Source organism: Lepus europaeus, chromosome 1 (genome assembly GCF_033115175.1).
Source record: "Lepus europaeus isolate LE1 chromosome 1, mLepTim1.pri, whole genome shotgun sequence".
NCBI lineage: Eukaryota > Metazoa > Chordata > Mammalia > Lagomorpha > Leporidae > Lepus > Lepus europaeus.
In genome coordinates this window covers 36675513-36699968 of record NC_084827.1, presented here as the reverse complement: position 1 = coordinate 36699968, position 24456 = coordinate 36675513, and the positions used below count along the sequence as shown (strand labels likewise).

The window sequence follows — 24456 nt, the reverse complement described above, 5'->3', positions numbered from 1 at the left end:
CTGGGCCTTTTGTTTTTCTAACCCATTCTTTCACTCTGTGAATTTTAACGTATTTTAATTTATGGTAAATAATGATAGTTGAAGTTTTACTACTGGCATTTTGATACTTATTTTCTAGTTTTTAATTGCATTTTTGTTCTTACTCTCTTATAATCTTCCTTAGTGGTTAAGTGATCCTCTATAATAATGTGTTTTGATTCCTTGCTGATCATTTTGCTAAGTCTATCACTGATTTTTGCTTTGTGGTTACTCTTCCAAAACCATCTTTTGGTTATAACAAGGTATTTTGAAATGGTAGTTAAGCTGACATTGATTGTAAAGACAGGAAATAAGCAAAATGAAAAATTGGTTTTGATTGCAATGTGTAAGAGCCAGATAAGAACTTGCCTTCATATCTTGGTATTAAATAACAACCAAAAAATGTAATAAATGGAGATTAAGTGTGGTGATGAAAGGCAATAATATACACAAAACAAAGAGGATTGAAAAATTTGCCTCCCAAAAAATACTTGAAAAGCTCTCACAAGGAACAGGGAGGCTCATGGTGTTAAGTATTTTTTCCCCAAAGTATATTTTATGAAATAGTCTTTAAATATAATGCAGAAACTCTGTATATAGGGATCAAAGAGGGAGGTATAAAGAATTAAGAGAAAGATCTTAGCTGTGGGTTTGTACAGATGCCCAGATCCCTACTTTAATGACAGCATTCCCTGATTTGTCATCATCATGATTATCACTTTAATGTCATCTAACAGTGACAAATAGCTACTGCAACCACAATGTAATTTTCTTGTGAGTATGTACTATTACTTTCATTTTATGGATGAAGAGACTGAGGCTTAGGGGAGTTAAATAACACATCAAGTTCACATAGCTGATAAATGACTTCTGATTAGATTAAGATAGGTTGTCTTGGGGCCTGTGTTGGTTAAGCCTTTGCCTGCGATACTGGCATCACCGTACTGTAGCACTGGTTCGTCTCAGCTGCTGTGCTTCCAATCCAGCATCAAGTTCCAGCTTCCTCACTTCAGCTTGGCTCAGCCCTGGCATTTGCTGCCATTTGGAAAGAAAACCAGTGGATGGATGATCTCTTTCTCTGTCTCTCCCTCTATCACTTTGCCTTTGAAATAAAATTTTAAAAAAAATTTTTTTAAACTTGTCTGACTCAGCAGTCTGCCATTTAACAATTATGCTTATTATGCCTAATACAGAGGGAAGTGGCAGTTTGGAAACAAGTTGTTTGTGTATAACACCCTATGGAAATATACTATAAATAGAGCTCTTCATGTTAAACAATAACCATATACATTAGTTTTCTATTACTGTGTAACCAATTTCTCCCAAATACACTTTTTTTTAAAGGTTTATTTATCCATTTGAAAGGCAGAGGTACAGAGAGAGGACAGAGTCTTCAATTCATTGGTTCACTCCCCAAATGGCCACAACGGCCAGAGCTTGGCCAATTCTTCTTCCAGGTCTCCCAGAAAAATCAGTAAGGAGCTAGATTGGAAGTGGCTCAGATCAGCAAAGACTTGAACCTGTGCCCATATGGGATGCTGACACTGCAGGTGGCAGTCCTAACAAACACAGTTTTCTAACAACACTGATTGTGTAGCTCAAAAGAACAGGTAGCCTTGGTGGATGCTTTAAGGTCAAATAAGGCTGACATAAAAATGTCAAGGGGCGTGAGATCATATCTGGGGACTCCAGGGCAGATAATCTGATTCAAGCCTCTTTTATGTTGGTGGGAGAATCCAGTTCTGCATAGATGAAGGACTGGGTTCCCTTTTTCCTTATAAGCTATCTGATAGGAGTCTTTCTTGGCTTCCAGAGGCCATATGCATTTGAAAACCAACAACAGTACTTCAAATCCTCCCAATGCTTCAAATCTCCCTGATGGTTTCCTTTCTCTTCCTCTTCTGCTGTATCTGAAGAAGTTCTCTGCTTTTAAGGTCTCGGGTGATAAAATTAGGTCTACCCAGGGAATCCGCTTATTTTAAGCTCAATTGCTAGTAATTCTAATTAACTGTATCTGCAGAATTAGTTCACAGCAGTGCATAGATTAGTATATGAGGCCGGCGCCATGGCATAACAGGCTAATCCTCCGCCTTGTGGCATCAGCACACCAGGTTCTAGTCCTGGTTGGGGCGCCGGATTCTATCCCGGTTGCCCCTCTTCCAGGCCAGCTCTCTGCTATGGCCCGGGAAGGCAATGGAGGATGGCCCAAGTCCTTGGGCCCTACACCCACATGGGAGACCAGGAGAAGCACCTGGCTCCTGCCTTCGAATCAGCACAATGCGCCGGCCACAGCGGCCATTGGAGGGTGAACCAACAGCAAAAAGGAAGACCTTTCTCTCTGTCTCTCTCTCTCTCTATCCACTCTGCCTGTCAAAAAAAAAAGGAAAAAGATTAATATCTGAATAAAGAAGGGATGAAAATTTTGGGAACAAGAATCCACCTACCATATCATATATAAACTCTAATAATTCTGGAAGTTTGTTCAGAATATTACTTTTGTGGTTAGAGAAAGACAATGAAGAGGACTGAGACTTATGCACTAGGGATATGTGTACATTACAAACACTCTTGCTACTAAAGATCACTTTGAACCCTGTATTTTTTCTTTAAAGGCACAAATATAAATAAGCATACATGGGCTGATGTAGTGGTGCAGCAGGTTAAGCTACTGCTTCAATAGTCAGCATCTCATACCAAAAGCTGGTTCTATTCTTGGCTGATCCACTTCTGATCCAGCTCTCTGATAATGTGCCAGGGAAAGCAGCAGAGGATGGTCTAAGTGCTTAGGTCCCTGCCACCCTCATGAGAGCCCCAGATGGGTTCCTGGCTTTGGCAGCATTTTAGGGAAGTGAACCAGAAGACGGAAGATCTCTCTGTCTTTCCCTGTCACTCTGCTTTTCAAATACCTAAACAAATCTTTGAAAATTACAAATATTCAACCACTTTGGAAATTCAGTTAACATTAATTCCATTTTGATTAGCTGGTTTAAAAAATCCCCAATGGCAGTTAAAAAATTAATATTTGAACTAAAGGCTTTATAAAGAAAATATAGTTTATTGTATTTAAGGATATAAAGCAGCAAACACTAGCTAGCAGTATGAGCCTCTGTACACCTAACAATGACACGTTTTGTTAAAAATAAAGGATAGTTTTTAAGTATTTGAAAATGTTATATTCAAAGATAAGAATTTTCACATACAACTGAGAAATGGGATACTTCCTTATATTTTCTAAGGACACAGAACTTAAAGCTAAGAACTTGATTGTGAATATCTCATGAAATCTTTCTGTACACAATTACTAAACAAGTGAAAGTGTTGTCCAAACTTAATTACATACTTTAATTCAGTTGCAATCAGTAGATTCCCAAATGACTCTTTTTGAACTAAAACAAAGGAACAATAAGAAATCAGAATTTAATGCATATTCAAAATAAAAACTGAACCATGAACAAAGAAGCAGAATATAGCCTAGTTTTAGCTACATATATAAACTTAACTGTCTATTCTCTAAATGATCTATAAAAATAAACTTCAGATAAATTGACATGGTGTCATATATAAATCCCAAATATGCTGAACCCAGAGTTTGTGCTAAAGAGACAAATGAAAATAAAATATCAGGTCAACTGTAAAATCATCTTTTTTAAACCTTTAAAGTACTAGCAGGAAATCAAACAAATCAACGATTTGAATAAAAATATAAAATGGAATGAGAAGAAAATAAGCATCAATAATAGTCTAAGGAAAATGATCTACTTTATAACAGAAGAACAGTGGAGTCATCCCTCAAGATAGCAGATTAGGGGTAGACTTGATATGCCTAGACTAGGGAAAAACAGTGAAAGAAAGGTGTGTAGGAAGTAAACTTTCCGTGGAAAACTGGCAAGAAAACCGCACTGAAAATCCTACAAGAGCAGGAGCAACACCATAGACCTGTGTGGAGGCGCAGCATGAACATGAGCACAGTGCACAATTGCAGCGGTCAAGAGCTGGAGCGGTGAGACCAGACTACAGCAACCTGTGGTGATATAACCAGAGGGAGAGCGTGGCATGAGTCTGGACTGGAGCCCTGGGGGCTAGTAGTCACTACCAGTTGTTCGTGGACCCACTGGAAATAGACAGGGCACGTTTGTCTGGCTCCAACTTCCCCACAAGAGCTGCCACTTCCGGGCTGAGAAAAGGCAGGTGTCATTTGGGGTCTAGGCGGCAGCTGCACAAGCCACTGTGCACTCACAGCAACTGGCAGCAGTGGTGGAGCAACATTCAGCCAGTGGCTCTAATGTACCCGTGTGATCCAGCGATTCTAGAGGAGGGAACAGCCCACAGTCCTCACTGACTGAGCCTTGCTAGGAGGTAGCTGGATGACCACATAGGATGGTGGAGTGCCTGCAGCCTCCCAGGATCAAAAAAGTCTATGTGGAATTATCTCTGGGAACATCTGCCTCTCTGCTGACTGGGCAGGCTGACATGGCAAACAGAAACCTCTGTACCCAGCGACTATGAGAGCCTTGTGTGCTGAGACCAGGGGACTCAGTAGTTACATGAAAAGGTACAGGGTGTACCTGGGTCTCTGGACAATCACCAGGAGCGGCTCTACATGCTCACTGTGTTCACAGTTCAGGCTGTGCAGATCATTTGTGCAGTTCATACAGCAGCACACACTGGGGGCTAACACCCGGGCATTGAGATCTACCTTGGCTACTCCCCCCACCCTGGAGAACTGACCAGAGCTCCCTGGCCACACCCACCACACTCCTCTTGATAGTCACTGAAAGCACAAACATCCCATTAAGCCACAGAGGCACATAACTTAAACATAAAAGCTATCAGAGGGGGTAAAAGAGAAATTCAAGAAACAAGAATAAGGAAGACACCATGACACTAATCCCCACAAAGGAACACAAAATTTCAATATTAGAATGTGAAGATGAAGAGATTGGGGTAATGACAGAAATGGAATTCAAAAAATCATAGGACCACTCAAAAGCAACCAGAAGCAAATCCATGAACTAAAGAGAACCGTATGATGTGAGCAAAATTTTTCCCATTAAAGTGAGATTTTAAAGAGAAATATTTAGAAATGAAGAATTCGATAGATCAAATAAAAAATGCAGGCCGGCGCCACGGCTCAATAGGCTAATCCTCCGCCTTGCGGCGCCGGCACACCAGGTTCTAGTCCCGGTCGGGGCACCGATTCTGTCCCGGTTGCCCCTCTTCCAGGCCAGCTCTCTGCTGTGGCCAGGGAGTGCAGTGGAGGATGGCCCAAGTCCTTGGGCTCTGCACCCCATGGGAGACCAGGATAAGCACCTGGCTCCTGCCATCGGATCAGCACGGTGCACCGGTCGCAGCGCACTGGCTGTGGCGGCCATTGGAGGGTGAACCAACGGCAAAGGAAGACCTTTCTCTCTGTCTCTCTCTCTATCCACTCTGCCTGTAAAAAATAAAAAATAAAAAATAAATGCGGTAGAAAGCCTTAACAACTGACTTGGTGAGGCAGAAGAAATGACATCTGAATTAGAAGAGAAATCCTTGGAAATCTCAGTAACAACACTCCCCCCCCCCCCAAAAAAAAAAAAAAAAACACAGAAAACTTAAAAACAGTGTTGGAGACTTATAGGATACAAATACACACACACACACACACACACTATGGAGTACTACTCATCTGGAAAGAAAGATTCTGTCTTCTGCAGCACAATGGCCACAACTGGAAACCATTATATTTAGTGAAATAAGCCAGACCCAAAAATAGATATCATTTGTTTTCCCTTATCCAAGGTAACTAATAGAGTACCTGAATGTAATGTATTGGAGTGAAATCGACATAGTAATATTCTATGATTGTTTATAGCCTTTGTCTCTTCCGTTGAGGAATAGCTTTTTTAAGATTTATTTATTTGAAAAACAGAGTTACACAGAGAGGGAAGGACAGGTAGAGAGAGAGAGGTCTTCCATCCTCTGGTTCACTCCACATTTGGTTGCAATGGCCAGAGCAGTGCCGATCCCAAGCCAGGAGCCTTCTCCTAGTCTCCCATGCAGAGGCCCAAGCATTTGGGCCATCTTCTGATTTCCCAGGCCATAGCAGAGAGCTGGCTTGGAAGTAGAGCATACAGGACTTGAACTGGCACCTAAATGGGATGCTAACACTGAAGGCGGCAGCTTTACCTGATACGCCACATGCTGCCCCCCCCCCCTTTTTTTCTTTTTCTTCATACTATTTGTTGAAATCTTTTACTTAGTGTAGGGTTAACTATATGATCATTAACTAAACTTAAAATAGATCTTTGTAAAAATTGAGAGTGGGAATGTGAGAGGGAAGAGGAGTATGGGTGGGAGATGTCATTATGTTCCTAAATCTGTATAAATGAAAAACATGAAACTTGTATAACTTAAAGAGGTCCTGTGCAGGATTATTCTCCTTAATATGCAAAAACAAACAAACAAAAAAACAGAAGAGTAATACCATTTGAAGAAATTGAAGACCAACAAGTGAAGACCAGAATCTAGACCTTTACATAACAATGGGGAAAATGATGTGAGAAAATGAGGGAAATATTAAAAATGTAAGCTAAAGGTCACCAACATTAACTCACAGTAGGAATCACAAAAACAAAAAGCAACAAATATACAGCTAAAATTTTAAGTCACGAGTATTACGAAATACTACTTTGTACACAGGTTAAAATAAAATTCCAGAGCTATGTTGTTCTATACTGTGTCTCTGATTTAGAAAAAAAGGTACTCATTCAAATAAAAGAGTTAGCACATTACTGCATAAACTAAACAACCATATGCAGTACAGCAGCCTAAATGCCTAGGGAAGCTTTAAAAAGCTCACAAAAAAATGGTCTAGATGTGCAAATGTGTAAAATTCACACTTATCTTGAAATCTGAAGTGTATACACTGCCAGCAACCTCTATCACATTCCCAGTGCAATCATCTTGTCAGGGAAAGAGCAAGAGGTAAGTAAACACTGGGCTTTAAGAGCTGTAGCTAGGTGGGAGAGGTCACTTCCAGGATGCCCAGTAGTATGATTAGGAAAGAGGAGGCAACACTATTGACTATGTGGGGACTAATTTATGAATGAAAGCATTTTCTCTGCTCCAGGGCTAGATCAATAGGCAAGACTACTAAATTTCATTTAAGTTCATATATATCTGTCAGGTGAATGGCCACCTTTTATGTTATACAATCTAAATACTACTTGTGGGAACCTTTTATAAAACAAAATGGAAGTGTTTAGTAAGAACACAAATATCCTTTGGCTTGCAATGTAACTAAATTTTATATTAAGGATAACATATCGGCGCGGTGCGCCGGCCGCAGCGCGCCAGTCGCCATTGGAGGGTGAACCAACAGCAAAGGAAGACCTTTCTGTCTCTCTCTCTCTCTCACTGTCCACTCTGCCTGTCAAAATATATATATATATATATCCAACATGAACTTAATAAATTATTATACAACTACTAAAAGTAGATATAAAAACCACAGTAGATATAGAATATATATACCCTGATAGTGAGAACAGAAAATAGTTGGGGCAGGTATTTGGCCCAGTGGTTAGCACACCAGCTTCCCATAATAGAGACTCTGGGTTCAAGTCCTGGTTCTGTTTCTGATCCTTCAAGTACTTTGCTCCTGTCTACCCACCATCCACATGAGAGATCTGGAATGAGTTCTAATAGGCTCCTGGCTTTTGACTGGCCCATCCCCAGCTGTTATGGAGATCTGAAAAGTGAACCAGCAGACAGATCTCTCTCACTCTGCCTTTCAAATATTTTAAAAAAGAAAATAGAATATATACCTTGAAAGCAACAATGTAAAAACATATAAGCAAATGTCAGCAACAATAAAATCATTATAGAATGTTTTATAAATGTCTATAATGCTTCTTAAAATAATTTCAAGAAAAGTTCCCATTTAGGAGTCAGTGTTGCAGTGTAGAGGATTAAGCCATCACCTGCAATGCCGGCATCCATATGTGCACCATTTCATGGCCCACCTGCTCTACTTCCAATACAGCACCCTGCTAATGTGCCTGAGAAAAGCAGTGGAAGATGAGCCAAGTGTTTGGGCCCCTGCCACCTATTTGGGAGAAGTGGATGAAGCTCCTAGCTTCAGCCTGAACCAACTCCAGCTGTTGTAACCATTTGAGTAGAGAACCAGCAATGGAAGATCTTTCTATTAATCTTTCAAATAAATAAATCTTTAAAAAATAAAATCCTCATTGTTAAATATTTACAAATTTAACTAATATTGTAGATACTATATATTTGCTTAAAAATCATTTTTTAAATTACAGCAATAAATTTTAATGAGGAATTAATCATGACTTTCAAATTAATGCGACTGTACTGTATGTCCACAGTTTACTTCTTTTTTTCTTTCTTTTTCTAAAAGATTTTATTTATTTATTTGAAAGGCAGAGTTACAGAAAGGCAGAGAGACATGTTCCATCCGCTGATTCACTCCCCAGATGGCCACAATGGCTGGAGTTGTGCCGATCGGAAGCCAGGAGCCTCCTAAGGGTCTCACACACGGGTGCAGAGGCCCAAGGACTTGGCCATCTTCTACTGCTTTCCCAGGCCATAGCAGAGAGCTGGATCGGAAGTGGGGCAGACGGGACTCAAACTGGCACCCATATGGGATACCGGCACTGCAGGCAGCGGCTTTACCCGCTAGGCCACGGTACCGGCCCCCTTGCAGTTCTTTATTAAGGAATGGGCTGCTGCATTGGTTTGCCAGGGCTGCTTCAACAAAAATGCCACACTAACTGGCTTAAATACTCATTTTGTTGCAGTTCTGGAACTAGGAAGTGTAAGATCAAGGTTGCTGGCAGGGATGCCATCTTGTTCATGAGGCCTGCCCACTGTGCCTGCATCCTCATCTCCTCCGAAGGGCACCAGTCATGTTGGATAAGGGCCTCTCCTTAACCCAACCATCTCTTTAAAGGCCCTAAATACAACACATTCTGAAGGACCAGAGTTAGGACTGCAACACAGAGTTGGGGGGGGGGGGGGCAAGATTCAGCCTGGCCGTTGCAGAGTTTCTCACACAGTTTTTTGATAGTAAATTAGAGAATTTACAAGTCCTAACAGGGGCCTGTACCATGTGCTGTAGAATGCAACTGATGTGTACACAGAATCAGTTTTCCAACCAGGCTCCGTTCTTGTTGCACTTCAGGATTAACTGGAACATTTTGGGGGCGTCTGCCCTGAGACAGTGGCTTCAAGTAGATGATTGTCAAGTCCAAGGGCCCAGGAAGTTCAAGTCAGCCATAAAAGGCAAGGTTCCTCCCACCACTCAATTACCACTTTTTTGAGCAGCTAGCTGACACACTGGGAGGTGCACCAGGCTATTATTCCCCGACAGACACTGCACGGTGCCCAGGCTACCAGCGTCTCAGACACACAGGACATCTCTTGGGGACTCAGTTCTACATCCTACCCCAGACTCAGTGAAGTCAGCTCTAGGCTTGGAAACCAGCATTTTTATAAGAACCCTCCTAGCCACCCACTCTGAGGGCTGTGGCTGCCAGCTGTGCCCACTCTTCAGCCCCAAAAGGTCATGCTCCTTTGCATTGCAAAACTGAGTATTATACTTTTATTTTACACACAGTGCAATCCAGCATTTGCAGAAAAGTACTCTGCATCACACTCACGATTAATGTCACTGACAACCCAGAGAAGCATTCAGTTAGAAATCACATAAAAGAACCCCAGAGAAATTGCACTAAGGGTTTTCTCCCAACAGTAGATTGCTTCTTCATTAGTCACACCAGCCCCAGCGGATAGGAGAATGAAACGCACACCTGATAGTGCTTCATTAACAAGCAAAACGAACTTATGCTTTCAGGTGTCATGATTACCTCTGAATGGCAGGGAACTTAACATGTTAGGAGCCATCAAGAAGTCAACAAGAAAAAAGCCAAGAGACTATGGAAATTACTCTCTTTTCTGTAAAATTCAGTCTCATTACCCATAGGAGCAAAGGCACAAGACCAGGGACAGGCTCCGAGGCCTTGTTCCTGAGGGAAATGCAGGCAGTGTCCTCAGGTCCCATCTCCATGGGCATTACTTTAACTTGGTCCTCCAGTGTCATGGCGGCTACTTGGGAGGCTTGGCTGTAATCTTCAGTTCTAAGAATCTCTCTTGGCTGAACCCAAGGGTAACACAGTGTCCAAATTAGATGTTCTCATGGTACGAAGGCCGTTCTGCAGGCTGTATAGGCATACGTTGGAGACAGAGCTTCCTTCCTGTTTCACAAAGGAACACTGGCCCGCAGCGCCATGCTGCTGCAGCTAGCTCTTCTTCCTGTGTGCCCGCATGTGTGCAGCAATCGAGCCGGCGATCTCTGAGTTCTTCTTGTTCTGGCCAAAATAATCTAGAAACTCACCATCTGGTACAACCAAGTACATTATTATTGTGTGATCCACAATGTAGACCTCATACTCGTCTCTGGGGCCTGGGCTGTAATACATTCTGTAGGCTCTGGCGACCTGATCGATCTCTTCTTTGGTGCCTGTCAAGCCGATCAGTTTGGGAGAAAATTCTTTTACATAATTTGCAATGGCTTCTTTTGTGTCCCTCTCTGGGTCAATGGTAATGAAGAGTAAAGTTTGGCAGACTGGGAATATCATCTATCTCATCCACGACTTGCATCATTTTTTCTAGTTCTTCTGGACAGATGTCAGGGCAATAAGTGAAACCAAAATAAATCAACACCCACTGGCCCAGGAAGTCTTTATCAGTTTTAGGCTCCCCAGTGTGAGTTACGAGGGAAAATGGTCCCCCAAGAAGAGGCTTTCCGATGCTTTGCTGTCGTTCCTTCTCCAGCTTCTCCGTCTTTTCTTTCTTGAAGTACTTTATCCCAGCCAGCAAAGCTCCTCCAAACGTGACTGCTAGAGACTTCCAGGAAACAGGCCCATGCTGGGAGGGGTGTGCTGGGTCCTTCAGGCCCTTGGGCGGCTCGGGACCCGATGGCCCCGGGGGTGGCAGCATGGCAGTGCTGAAGCCTGCGAGCCCTGAAGCCCGCCACACTGCCTCTTGCTGGCGCCGCACGACCCTCACGGTCCCTTCCGGCGGGTCCCACAGCATCCATCCTCGAGGCAGGGAACGCCATACTTGGCCCGCCTGAGCCCACACAATTGTACAAGCTCCACAGTTTACTTCTGAAAGCTTATATATTTAATGAAACATTCATAAGTCTTTTCTTTGAATTCTAGCAAGTAAAGCTGTTTGTAAAGGGCATCCACTACTATGTCTTTAAAAGTGAAGAATTTATAATGAATTCTATTTGAGACTTTAACTTCTATAAGAAATTAAGCTTTACTGATATTTAATACATGAAATGTATTAAATTGTACCATGTATCAATTGTACCATGATATTGGTCTAGATATCACTGTGAAGTTAAATTTTTTTTTCATGAGATTAACCCTTAAATCTTTGAGTAACGCAGATTACCATTCTATAATGTGAGTGGGCCACATCTAACCAGTTGAAGGTCTTAATAGAAAAAGTTCGAGGCTGCCCAAGGAAGAGAGGCTGCTGCCTCCAGAATGCTTTTGAACTCAAGCTGCAACATCAACTCTTCCCCAGGTCTTCAGTCTGCTAATCTGCCTTCAGATTTTGGATTTGGCAGCCCAACAATCATGTGAGCCAATTCCTTAAAATAAATCACTTTCTTTCTCTATGTATACAACACGTACTGTTGGCTTGTTCCTCTGGAGAACCTTAACTGATACACACCCCCACACAATCTGTGTGTCTGATAGTTAGGCTTCTCATCTGTTGTGTAGAGTTACCTGATGGACAAGAGGATTTTCCAAAACAGAGAGTGACAATGTCCCTGCTGTTTGTTCCTTTTTTTTGACAGGCAGAGTGGACAGGTAGAGAGAGAGACAGAGGGAAAGGTCTTCCTTTTCCATTGGTTCACCCCCCAATGGCTGCTGTGGCTGGCACACCGTGCTGATCCAAAGCCAGGAGCCAGGTGCTTCTCCTGGTCTCCCATAAGCACACCGAAATGTCCTGAATTTCCTTGCTTCCAGGTTAAATGAACAGAGTGAATTATTGGTTTAAATTAACCTAAGCCTCACAGAAAAGCAACTTATCAAGATTCCTCACATAGAGACTAAAGAAGTCAATGTAAATGAAAAAGAATTTACCCTCCTTCCCCAAAAGCCACAACACACCTGACACTTCTCTTCTAGTAAAAACACTTTGATACAGAGACAAAAATGGCTAAGACATATGACAAGAAGTTCGGAAAAACTTGAAATTATAATGAGGGCTACCCGAAATGCAGACTTATATTCACTCATGTCCTTGCACTAAGGGACTATGTCTTGAGATACTGATTAGTAACACAGGGAAACTATTGTACTTGATATTTTAAACACTGTTGATTTCAAATATCTCATCTGTTATTCGTGACAAACAACCTGCTGGCAACCATCTTGCAGTTTTTAAACTAGATATTTTTTGGTAACAAAGGCAGAGATCTAGTGCTTGAGTGATAATTTATATTTAACAGAAATCTTTTAAGATGTGTTTATTTTTAAAAATTTATTTATTTGAACAGCAGTGTGACAAATCATTCGCTTGCTGGTTCACTCCCCAAATGGCTGCAACAGCCTGGCTGGACCAAGCAGCAGGCACAAGCCCACAGTTCCATCCAAGTCTCCCATATGGCAAGGGCCCAAGCACTTCGTCATTTTCTGCTTTCTTCCCAGGAATATTCACAGGGAAGCTAAATGGGAAGGGCATTCAGATTGGCGCTCGCATATGGGATGCCATTGTTGCAGTTGGTAGATTAACCCACTGCACCATAATGCCAACCCCAACCTTTTAAGACTTCATATTCACTTAACAAAACTGTCTTCTTAAAAACAACTTAAAGGACATACTCTCTTGACAAAATATTTTCATCATGTCTACTAGCAATTTTTACAGATGTGTTATAGGACTCTCCCCCTATAATAAATATACCTATGTTTTTGGAATTATTGTTGTTCCCCTATCACTATCACACTTTATCATAAATGATTGTGACCCATGTGTCTTCTTGCGTGAGGTTTCTAATCTGCTATGATTGAAAAATTCTCCCCTGCCAGATCGCTTGTATTTGAAGCCCTACTTCACCTCCCATTCCATGGCAACTGCCTGAATTGAACAGGGTGCTTAAATAACTGAGTCTTACTGTCTTACACTAACTAGGATAAGCAGCCTAATAGTTCAAATATAAGGTTAACAACATTTTCTGAAGATATCAAGTCCCCCCCTATTTAAAAAAAAAGGAACACTTTTCCTGAATAGTCTATTCCTAACATTTTAACATTGTTTTTCCCCTTGGGATCATCTATTATGTTTTTATCTGTTATGTTTATGATGCCATCCTACCATACTTTGGACCACATCATTTACAAAATGGCACAAAGTACTGAAAAGATAGTCTAGAGCCGGGCGGCGGCGGGAGCCGGGCGGCGGAAGCGGAGCCGGGTGGCGGCGGAAGCCGGGAGGCGGAAGCGGAGCCGGGCGGCGGGAGCCGGGCTGCAGAATCTCGCCAGCGGCCCCGGCGGCGGGAGCCGGGCCACAGAATCTCGCCAGCGCGGGAACCAACGGAGGAGGGTAAGACCTCAGAAACCCAAGACATTGGGGGGGGGGGGGGAACAGAGGCCTCTCCCTACACTCACCAAGCAAAACAAAGAGCACCGCGATTTTACATATCTAAAGCGCAGCCAAACTCAGTAACTTTAGCAAAACTGGAGAACACATTAAAGGCTGAATAAACTCTTTGTGTGGTCTCAGAGGTAGATCAAGCGAATACTTAAAGAGGCCAGATTTCAACTACCCTCAACTCCACTCCCAATTGAGTCCAAAAAAAAAAAAAAAAAAAAAAACCAAACCATAAATTATCTCCAACATGCCAAACAACAAACATAGAAGCCGAGGCAACAAGAGCAAGGAAGACACTATGACGCCCCCAAACGAGAAAGACACGCCTAAGCAAGATTATGAAGATGAAGAGTTAGAGGAAATGCAAGAAGCAGATTGCAAAAAATTGATAAGAACATTAAGAAGTTCTCAAAAACAAATTCTTGAATTACAGAAATCCTTAATGGACAAGATAGAAAATCTCTCCCGTGAAAATGAAATATTAAGGAGAAATCAAAAAGAAATGAAACAACTAGCAGAACACGAAACTGAGATAGTGAAAAAAAACCTCAATGAAATGAAGAACTCAATAGATCAAATGGCAAACACATTAGAGAGCCTTAAAAACAGAATGGGTGAAGCAGAAGAGAGAATATCGGAATTAGAAGACAGAGAACAGGAAAGGAAACAGGCAAATCAAAGAAAAGAAGAAGAAATCAGAAATCTAAAAAATACTGTCAGGAATCTACAGGATACTATTAAAAAACCCAACATTCGGGTTCTAGGAGTTCCTGAAGGCATGGAAAGGGAGAAAGGATTAGAAGGCCTTTTTAGTGAGATACTAGCAGAAAATTTCCCAGGTTTGGAGAAGAACAGAGGCATCCCAGTACAGGAAGCTCATAGAACCCCAAATAAACATGACCAAAAGAGATCCTCACCACGACACGTCATAATCAAATTCACCACAGTGAAACACAAAGAAAAGATCCTAAAATGTGCAAGAGAGAAACGCCAGATTACTCTCAGAGGATCTCCAATTAGACTTACAGCTGACTTCTCATCAGAAACCCTACAAGCCAGGAGAGAATGGCGAGATATAGTCCAGGTACTAAGAGAGAAAAACTGCCAGCCCAGAATATTATATCCTGCAAAGCTCTCATTTGTGAATGAAGGTGAAATAAAGACCTTTCACAGCAAACAGAAATTGAAAGAATTTGTCGCCACTCGTCCAGCCCTGCAAAAGATGCTTAAAGATGTGTTACATACAGAAACACAGAAACACGGTAGCCAATATGAAGGAAGGTAAAGGAAGGAAACCTCACAGCAAAAGATCACAGGAATCTCAAACCAGATATTAGAAAATATCTTTGGCAAATGGCAGGGCAAAGTTACTCCTTCTCAATAGTCACATTGAATGTTAATGGCTTGAACTGTCCAGTTAAAAGACACCGATTGGCTGATTGGGTTAAGGAACAAAACCCATCTTTTTGCTGCTTACAAGAAACTCATCTTTCCAACAGCGATCCATACAGACTGAAAGTGAAAGGCTGGAAAAAGATATACCATGCCAACTGAAATGAAAAAAGAGCGGGCATAGCCATCTTAATATCGGACAACATAAACTTTACCACAAAAACTGTCAGGAGAGACGAAGAGGGACACTATTTAATGATTAAGGGATCCATTCAACAGGAAGATATAACAATTATCAATGTATATGCACCGAATCACAGGGCACCAGCTTATTTAAAAGACTTGTTAAGGGGCTTAAAGGGAGACTTAGACCCCAATACAATAGTACTGGGGGACTTCAAAACTCCACTCTCAGAGATAGACAGATCAACAGGACAGAAGATCAACAAGGAGACAGCAGATTTAAATGACACTATAGCCCAAATGGATCTAACAGATATCTACAGAACATTTCATCCTACATCTAAGGACTTTACATTCTTCTCAGCAGTACATGGAACCTTCTCTAGGATTGACCACATACTAGGCCATAAAGCAAGTTTCAGCAAATTCAAAAGAATTAGAATCATACCATGCAGCTTCTCAGACCACAAAGGAATGAAATTGGAAATTAGCAACTCAGGAATCCCCAGAGCACGTGCAAACACATGGAGATTGAACAACATGCTCCTGAATGAACAATGGGTCATAGAAGAAATTAAAAGAGAAATCAAAAATTTTCTGGAAGTAAATGAGGATAACAGCACAACATACCAAAACCTATGGGATACAACAAAAGCAGTGTTAAGAGGAAAATTTATATCAATAGGTGCCTACATCAAGAAATTGAGAGGCACCAAATAGATGAGCTCTCAAGTCATCTCAAGGATCTAGAAAATATGCAGCAAACCAAACCCAAACCCAATAGAAGAAGGGAAATAATTAAAATCAGAGAAGAAATCAACAGGATTGAATCCAAAAAAACATTACAAAAAATCAGCCAAACGAGGAGCTGGTTTTTTGAAAAAATAAACAAAATTGACACCCCATTGGCCCAACTAACTAAAAAAAGAAGAGAAAAGACCCAAATCAATAGGATCAGAGATGAAAAAGGAAACATAACAACAGACACCACAGAAATAAAAAGAATCATCAGAAATTACTACAAGGACCTGTATGCCAGCAAACAGGGAAATCTATCAGAAATGGACAGATTCTTGGACACATACAAACTACCTAAATTGAGCCAGGAAGACATAGGAAACCTAAACAGACCCATAACTGACACAGAAATTGAAACAGTAATAAAGGCCCTCCCAACAAAGAAAAGCCCAGGGCCAGATGGATTCACTGCTGAGTTCTACCAGACATTTAGAGAAGAACTAACTCCAATTCTTCTCAAACTATTCAGAGCAATCGAAAAAGAGGGAATCCTCCCAAATTCTTTCTATGAAGCCAGCATCACCTTAATTCCTAAGCCGGGAAAAGATGCAGCATTGAAAGAAAATTACAGACCAATATCCCTGATGAACAGAGATGCAAAAATCCTCAATAAAATACTGGCCAACAGAATGCAACAACACATCAGAAAGATCATCCACCCAGACCAAGTGGGATTTATCCCTAGTATGTAAGGATGGTTCACCGTCCGCAAAACAATCAATGTAATACACTACATTAACAGGCTACAGAAGAAAAACCATATGATTCTCTCAATAGACGCAGAGAAAGCATTTGATAAAATACAACACCCTTTCATGATGAAAATTCTAAGCAAACTGGGTATGGAAGGAAGATTCCTCAATACAATCAAAGCAATATATGAAAAACCCACGGCCAACATCCTATTGAATGGGGAAAAGTTGGAAGCATTTCCGCTGAGATCTGGTACCAGACAGGGATGCCCACTCTCACCACTGCTATTCAATATAGTTCTGGAAGTTTTAGCCAGAGCTATTAGGCAAGAAAAAGAAATTAAAGGGATACAAATCGGGAAGGAAGAACTCAAATTATCCCTCTTTGCAGATGATATGATTCTTTATTTAGGGGACCCAAAGAACTCTACTAAGAGACTATTGGAACTCATCGAAGAGTTTGGCAAAGTAGCAGGATATAAAATCAATCCACAAAAATCAACAGCCTTTGTATACACAGGCAATGCCATGGCTGAGGAAGAACTTCTAAGATCAATCCCATTCACAATAGCTACAAAAACAATCAAATACCTTGGAATAAACTTAACCAAGGACGTTAAAGATCTCTATGATGAAAACTACAAAACCTTAAAGAAAGAAATAGAAGAGGATACCAAAAAATGGAGAAATCTTCCATGCTCATGGATAGGAAGAATCAATATCATCAAAATGTCTATTCTCCCAAAAGCAATTTATACATTCAATGCAATACCAATCAAGATACCAAAGACCTTCTTCTCAGATCTGGAAAAAATGATGCTGAAATTCATATGGAGACACAGAAGACCTCGAATAGCCAAAGCTATCTTGTACAACAAAAACAAAGCCGGAGGCATCACAATCCCATATTTCAGGGCATACTACAGGGCAGTTGTTATCAAAACAGCATGGTACTGGTACAGAAACAGATGGATAGACCAATGGAACAGAATAGAAACACCAGAAAAGAATCCAAACATCTACAGCCAACTTATATTTGATCAAAGATCCAAAACTAATCCCTGGAATAAGGACAGCCTATTCAATAAATGGTGCTGGGAAAATTGGATTTCCATGTGCAGAAGCTTGAAGCAAGACCCATACCTTTCACCTTACACAAAAATTCACTCAACGTGGATTAAAGACTTAAATCTACGGCCCGAAACCATCAAATTATTACAGAGCATTGGAGAAACCCTGCAAGATATAGGTACAGGCAAAGACTTCTTGGAAAAGACCCCAGGAGCACAGGCAGTCAAAACCAAAATTAACATTTGGGATTGCATCAAATTGAGAAGTTTCTGTACTTCAAAAGAAACAGTCAGGAAAGTGAAGAGGCAACCGACAGAATGGGAGAAAATATTTGCAAACTATACTACAGATAAAGGGTTGATAACCAGAATCTACAAAGAAATCAAGAAAATCCACAACAACAGAACAAACAACCCACTGAAGAGATGGGCCAAGGACCTCAATAGACATTTTACAAAAGAGGAAATCCAAATGGCCAACAGACACATGAAAAAATGTTCAAGATCACTAGCAATCAGAGAAATGCAAATCAAAACCACAATGAGGTTTCACCTCACCCCGGTGAGAATGGCTCACATCCAGAAATCTAACAACAATAGATGCTGGAGAGGATGTGGGGAAAAAGGGACACTAACCCACTGTTGGTGGGAATGCAAACTGGTTAAGCCACTGTGGAAGTCAGTCTGGAGATTCCTCAGAAACTTGAACATAACCCTACCATACAACCCAGCCATCCCACTCCTTGGAATTTACCCAAAGGAAATTAATTTGGCAAACAAAAAAGCCATCTGCACATTAATGTTTATTGCAGCTCAATTCACAATAGCTAAGACCTGGAACCAACCCAAATGCCCATCAACAGCAGACTGGATAAAGAAATTATGGGACATGTACTCCATAGAATACTATACAGCAGTAAGGAACAATGAAACCCAGTCATTTGAAACAAGATGGAGGGATCTGGAAAACATCATGCTGAGTGAATTAAGCCAGTCCCAAAGAGACAAATATCATTTGTTTTCCCTGATCGGCGACAACTAACTGAGCACCAAAGGGGAAACCTGCTGAAGTGAAATGGACACTATAAGAAACAATGACCTGATCAGCTTTTGTCCTGACTCTAGATGTACAATGTAATACTTTATCCTTTTTAGTATTTGTTGTTGTAGTAGTCGTTCTAGTACTAGTGGTTAAACTCTGTAAATAACACACAATTATTCTTAGGTGTTTAAATTTTAACTGAAAAGTGATCCCTGCTAAATTTAAGAGTGGAAAAAGAGAGGGAGGAGATGCACAGTTTGGGACATGCACAATCAGTCTTGCCCCAAATGAAGGAGTTAGAAATGTGCCAGGGGATTCCAATACAACCCCATCAAGGTGGCATGTACCAATGCCACCTCGCTAGTCCAAGTGATCAATTTCAGTTCACATTCGACGGCTTAGACAGGTCTAAAAATCAAAGGGATCACACAAACAAGACAAGTGTCTGCTAATACTAACTGATAGAATCAAAAAAGGAGAGAAAGATCCAACATGGGAAGTGGGATACACAGCAGACTCATAGAATGGCAGATGTCCTAAACAACACTCCGGCCTCAGAATCAGCCCTTAAGGCATTCGGATCTGGCTGAAGAGCCCATGAAAGTATTGTAGGCATGGAAAGCCAAGATACCATGGAAAAGAAAAAAAGAAGACGACCTAAATGAAAGATCTCTGTTAGTGAGATCCCAGTGGAAAGAACGGGGCCATCAAAGAAGGAGGTACCTTTCTCTGAAGGGAGGAGAGAACTTCCACTTTGACTGTGACCCTATCGGAACAATATCAAAGTCAGCGAACTCTAAAGGCTTCCATAGCCCTGGCAACTCATGACTAGAGCCTAGGGAGATTACTGACGCCATGAACAGGAGTGTCAAATTGTTAAGTCAGCAACAGGAGTCACTGTGTACTTACATCCCCTGTGGGATCTGTCCTTAATGTATTGTCTAATGTGCAGTGATGCTATAACTAGTACTGAAACAGTATTTTTACACTTTGTGTTTCTGCGTGGGTACAAACTGATGAGATCTTTACTAATTACATACTGAATCGATCTTCTGTATATAAAGATAATTGGAAATGAAAAAAAAAAAACAAACCTGGTGTTAAATTGGAAATGGCATAGAAAATTAATTAATTTAAAAAAATATATATTGTGTAGGATCTCTGTCTTTAATGTGCTGTACACCCTTATTTAATGCTATAACTAGTACTCCAACAGTATTTTTTTTTTCTTTTCTTTTCACTTTGTGTTACTATATGGGGGGCAAACTGTTGAAACCGTTACCTAATGTATACTAAACTGATCTTTTGTATACAAAGAGAATTGAAAATGAATCATGATGTGATAGGAAGGGGAGAGGGAGCGGGAGGGGGGAGGGTTGTGGGTGGGAGGAAAGTTGTGGGAGGGGGAAGCCATTGTAACCCATAAGCTATACTTTGGAAATTTATATTCATTAAATAAAAGTTTAATAAAAAAAAAAAGAAAAGATAGTCTAGAAAATAAAAAGAAAACAAAACAAACATAGTACTATAAATTTTCCACTTCTAACATAATTAAGCCATCTCCATGAATAAAGTCAGAGTTAAGAATGGTGCTATTTGGAATTCAAATTAAAAATAATTCTAAGATCCCTTCTAACAAAGAATTCATTCATTCACCGAATCACTAGGTTACTTTATATTCAAGATACTGCTACAACCCCAAGGTCTTTTGCATCCTAATCCCTGGGGATTTTTATAGCAGAAAATAACATAGTTCTAACATCTGTAATCATGAACTTTAAAAACTAATACAATGGTATGGGAAATTATAACAGCTGGGAAACTTATAATGCTCCTTGGGCTACTACTAAGTGAAGAAGTAACAGTTTATGAATTTTTTAACCATTTCATAATTTTTCAACCACTACTAAGACCTAATGAAAAGCTAGTATTTAGACCTTGTGATTTGGGGATGGAATGGATTAACTTGGAATACTGTGAATTCTGTTAAACAGACTTTCAGGTTTTTGAAATTTTAACTACTTTCGAGAATATGTATGTATTCAATCTAAGGTTAATCTTTAACAGTATAGAGATCTTCAGAAAATTAGGATTTTCCTCCTGAGTGATTCTGATGACAAGGAAAAAGGCTTAATGACTGTGATAATGTCATTCTAAAATACCAGATTACTCTACTCCCACATTAAAGATTAAAAGTTCTGTTATGTGGTGCTGGTGCTGTGCCTAATGGGTACAGCTGCTGCCTGCAGTGCTGGCATCCTATTATAGGTGCCAGTCAAGTCCTGGCTGCTCCACTTCCAATACAGCTCTCTGCTATAGCCTGGGAAAGCGGCAGAAGATGCCCCAAGTGCTTGAGCCCCTGCACCCTTGTTGGAGACCTGGAAGAAGCTCTTGGCTCCTGGCTTTGGACTGGCTCAGCTCCTGCCATTGTGGCCATCTGGGGAGTGAACCAGTGGGTGGAAGTCCTCCTCCCACCCCAACTCTGCCTTTCAAATAATAAATAAACCTTTTTTTTTTTTATTTTTTAAAGTGAGATAAAAGTTCTGTTATGTGACCACTATCAATGCTTATTTAGATATAAACACAGGGAATAATATTTATTTAAAGTGCAAAACCACTACTTTATAGAGAACACGGATGTGGAAGAATCAAGATGGCTAAGATTCTCCACCGTACATAGTTCTTTTTTTTTTTTTTTAACTTATGTATTTCAAAGACAGTTTCTACCTGAAGTTCACATTTTATCATTGGTTTAGCTCTTAAGACTATACTCTTAATTATAAAACATGGCATTCTCCAGACATAGAACCATTATGCTTAAACTTTCTGTATTACAGAAATACATAGAAGCTTCCTATATTATTCAACAATGTCCATTGTTTTTCTTCCATTTATTCAAATATAATTTATGCGCTAGATATTCCACAGGGTTGTTTTTAAGTTTAAGGTTTATTTAAAAGGCTGAGTGAAAGTGAGAGACAGAGATCTTGCTGCACAAATGACTGTCAACAGCTTGGATATACTAAAGCCAGGAGGTAGAACTCCATGTGTCTCCCACATGGGTTGCAGAAACTTAAATATCTGAGCCATCATCCACTGCTTTCCCAAGCACATTAGCAAGGAACTGGACTGGGCGTGCAAGTGGGGTTTCTAGGCCTCAAACTAGCACTGTGATATGGGGTGCCTATGTTGAAAGTGGCAGCTAAACCCTCTGTAAGACAATAACCCATTCAATAGGTTTTGTCAAAACAGTGAGGAACAAGACATAGTTACTGACCTTAAATTTATACAGCAGAAACATAATTTAAGCTATTGCCATATAAATGAAATGCTTTATGAATTATTTACATACCTTTCTAAATAGGCAGCTATATAGAAAAAGAATGGGAAACATAAATATAATAAGTATATAGTACTAAACGGATGCAATGATTTAAAAAAATTGTGAAGAATATGATTAGAGATTAAATGTCTATATAATTCTTAAGATAGCTACCTAATACTAGGAATTTGGCAATTACTACTAAAACTATAGTAGGGGCTGGTGTTATGGCACAGTGGGTTACATGGCCTGTGACAGTAGCATCCCATATTGAGTGTACCGCCTGCAATCCAGACCACTCCACAAAACAGCAGATGACCCAAGTATTTGGGCCCCTATTACCTGCATGGGAGACCAGGATGGAGTTCCTGGCTCCCAGCTTTGGCCTGGCCCAGACATGGCTGTTGTGGCCACGTGTAGGATCTTTGTTTCACCCTCTTTGTCATACTGCCTTTTGAATAAATAAATAAAATCTTTTTTTAATTATTATTATTTTTGACAGGCAGAGTGGACAGTGAGAGAGAGAGACAGAGAGAAAGGTCTTCCTTTGCCGTTGGTTCACCCTCCAATGGCCGCAGCGGCCAGTGTGCTGTGGCCAGTGCACTGCATTGATCCGAAGGCAGGAGCCAGGTGCTTCTCCTGGTCTCCCATGCAGGTGCAGGGCCCAAGCATCTGGGCCATCCTCCACTGCACTCCCGGGCCACAGCAGAGAGCTGGCCTGGAAGAGGGGCAACCGGGACAGAATCTGGCGCCCCGACCGGGACTAGAACCCAGTGTGCCGGTGCTGCAAGGCGGAGGATTAGCCTATTGAGCCACGGTGCCGGCCAATAAATCTTACAACAAGGAAGAATCATAGCATAAACATAATAAAATTTGGTACAAGGAACTATCTCTGAATTTTTCCAACACTGTAACTAAAATAAGGAAGCCAGCCATAACTCTGGCAGATGAATGGCTTAGGGCAGAGAAAAGGGCTTGCTCATTTCCCTGGGCCAAAAGAAGCACAGAGAAATCAGAGAGGAATGAAGCTCAGTGGACAGCCAGCCGCCTGTGGCTGTAACAGCTGCTGCCTGGTGAAACAAAAGAGGTCAGGAATGAAGTGGGCTGAAACCCAAGAAGGCGGCTGTTGATTACAAATGTCTAGCTCCTGTTCTATATTTTTAAGTAGTATCCGCCCTATAACATTCATGTTGGAAGGTTCAGAAGTCCACAACACTCAATTCCTATTCTCTACCACAGGTCCCAAACTATAGATCCCGTATAGGCCTGAAAAGTACATTATAGAAGAATTTTGTACTTCTCTTTGTTTTACAACTAGTATCAGTCTTCATATTTATCCTTGTTTTTCTTATATGTTTTTTCCTTCCTCTCAAAATGCTTTCAAACAATATTGCCACCACACTTTCTCAAAAGAATGAGATTGTAAGCAAAATAAGAAAACTGTTAAATACCAGATGAAAATACTTAAAAACTGAGGTTCATGTTTTTTCCTGTATACGCACGCCATTGCTGATTACCCTCTATAGCAGACCAGTACCTGCCTGAAACAGTGGAACCAAGAACTGGAGAGGACCCCACAGACCTTTCCCAGGTTCGGAACCTTCTTTATCCAACCTTGGGCAGACAGTGAAGTAAGGTTCTAGTACCTGGGAAGTAGGATAGGAAAGTATGCTCACAACTCTGCTTTGGACTTCAGTGTGAGGGCTGCCACAGTGACAGCCAGCACCGTACAAAGCCCCAAGGCCTCTCTTCATCATGCCAGTGCTCACAGATGGAACCTCTAGGCCAGTTGTATACCCCAGTCGGTCAAACTCTGGCTTTGGTTTCCATCACTGCCAACCGCTTGTGGGCCTAACATGCACCCTGTGCAGCTTTTAGAACCTGATGCGTGCCAATTTAGTGTCAACCAGGGAAGCCAAGAGAGCCTCTACCAGTCATTCCCCAATCTTATGCTGACAGAAAGGAACAAGACTCAAGTTACTTGGGAGTCAGGCAGAAAGCAAACACAAGACTGTGTGTTGGAACTGAGTGTGGAACTAGGAAAACCTAATCTTCACAATACAGATGGAGCAACTGAGGACCCACCTCAGTGGCAAGTGGACATTCAGAACCCCAGTTGATTGGCCAGCATCACCTGTGGCTGGTTGCAGCAGTTTGGGACCACAAGTCCTCCTCAATGGCAGGTAGCCTATGAAAATATGGGCGTCGGTCCTCTCATGCTGTGTTGGTCTTGGCATGAACTAGCACTGTGGGATTGGT

At 41.1% G+C, this 24456-nt stretch overlaps 2 protein-coding genes across 2 annotated transcripts in view; both read right to left on the bottom strand.

The window, feature by feature from the left end:
- Positions 1-24456, bottom strand: part of BMT2 (base methyltransferase of 25S rRNA 2 homolog) — a 126488-nt gene that overhangs the window by 38466 nt on the left and 63566 nt on the right.
- LOC133750842 (protein SCO1 homolog, mitochondrial-like) lies at positions 10323-23951 on the bottom strand. Its single transcript, XM_062180938.1, is given in 3 exon segments — positions 10323-10641; positions 10643-11192; positions 23735-23951. Coding segments are annotated over 3 exon segments (1086 nt in total).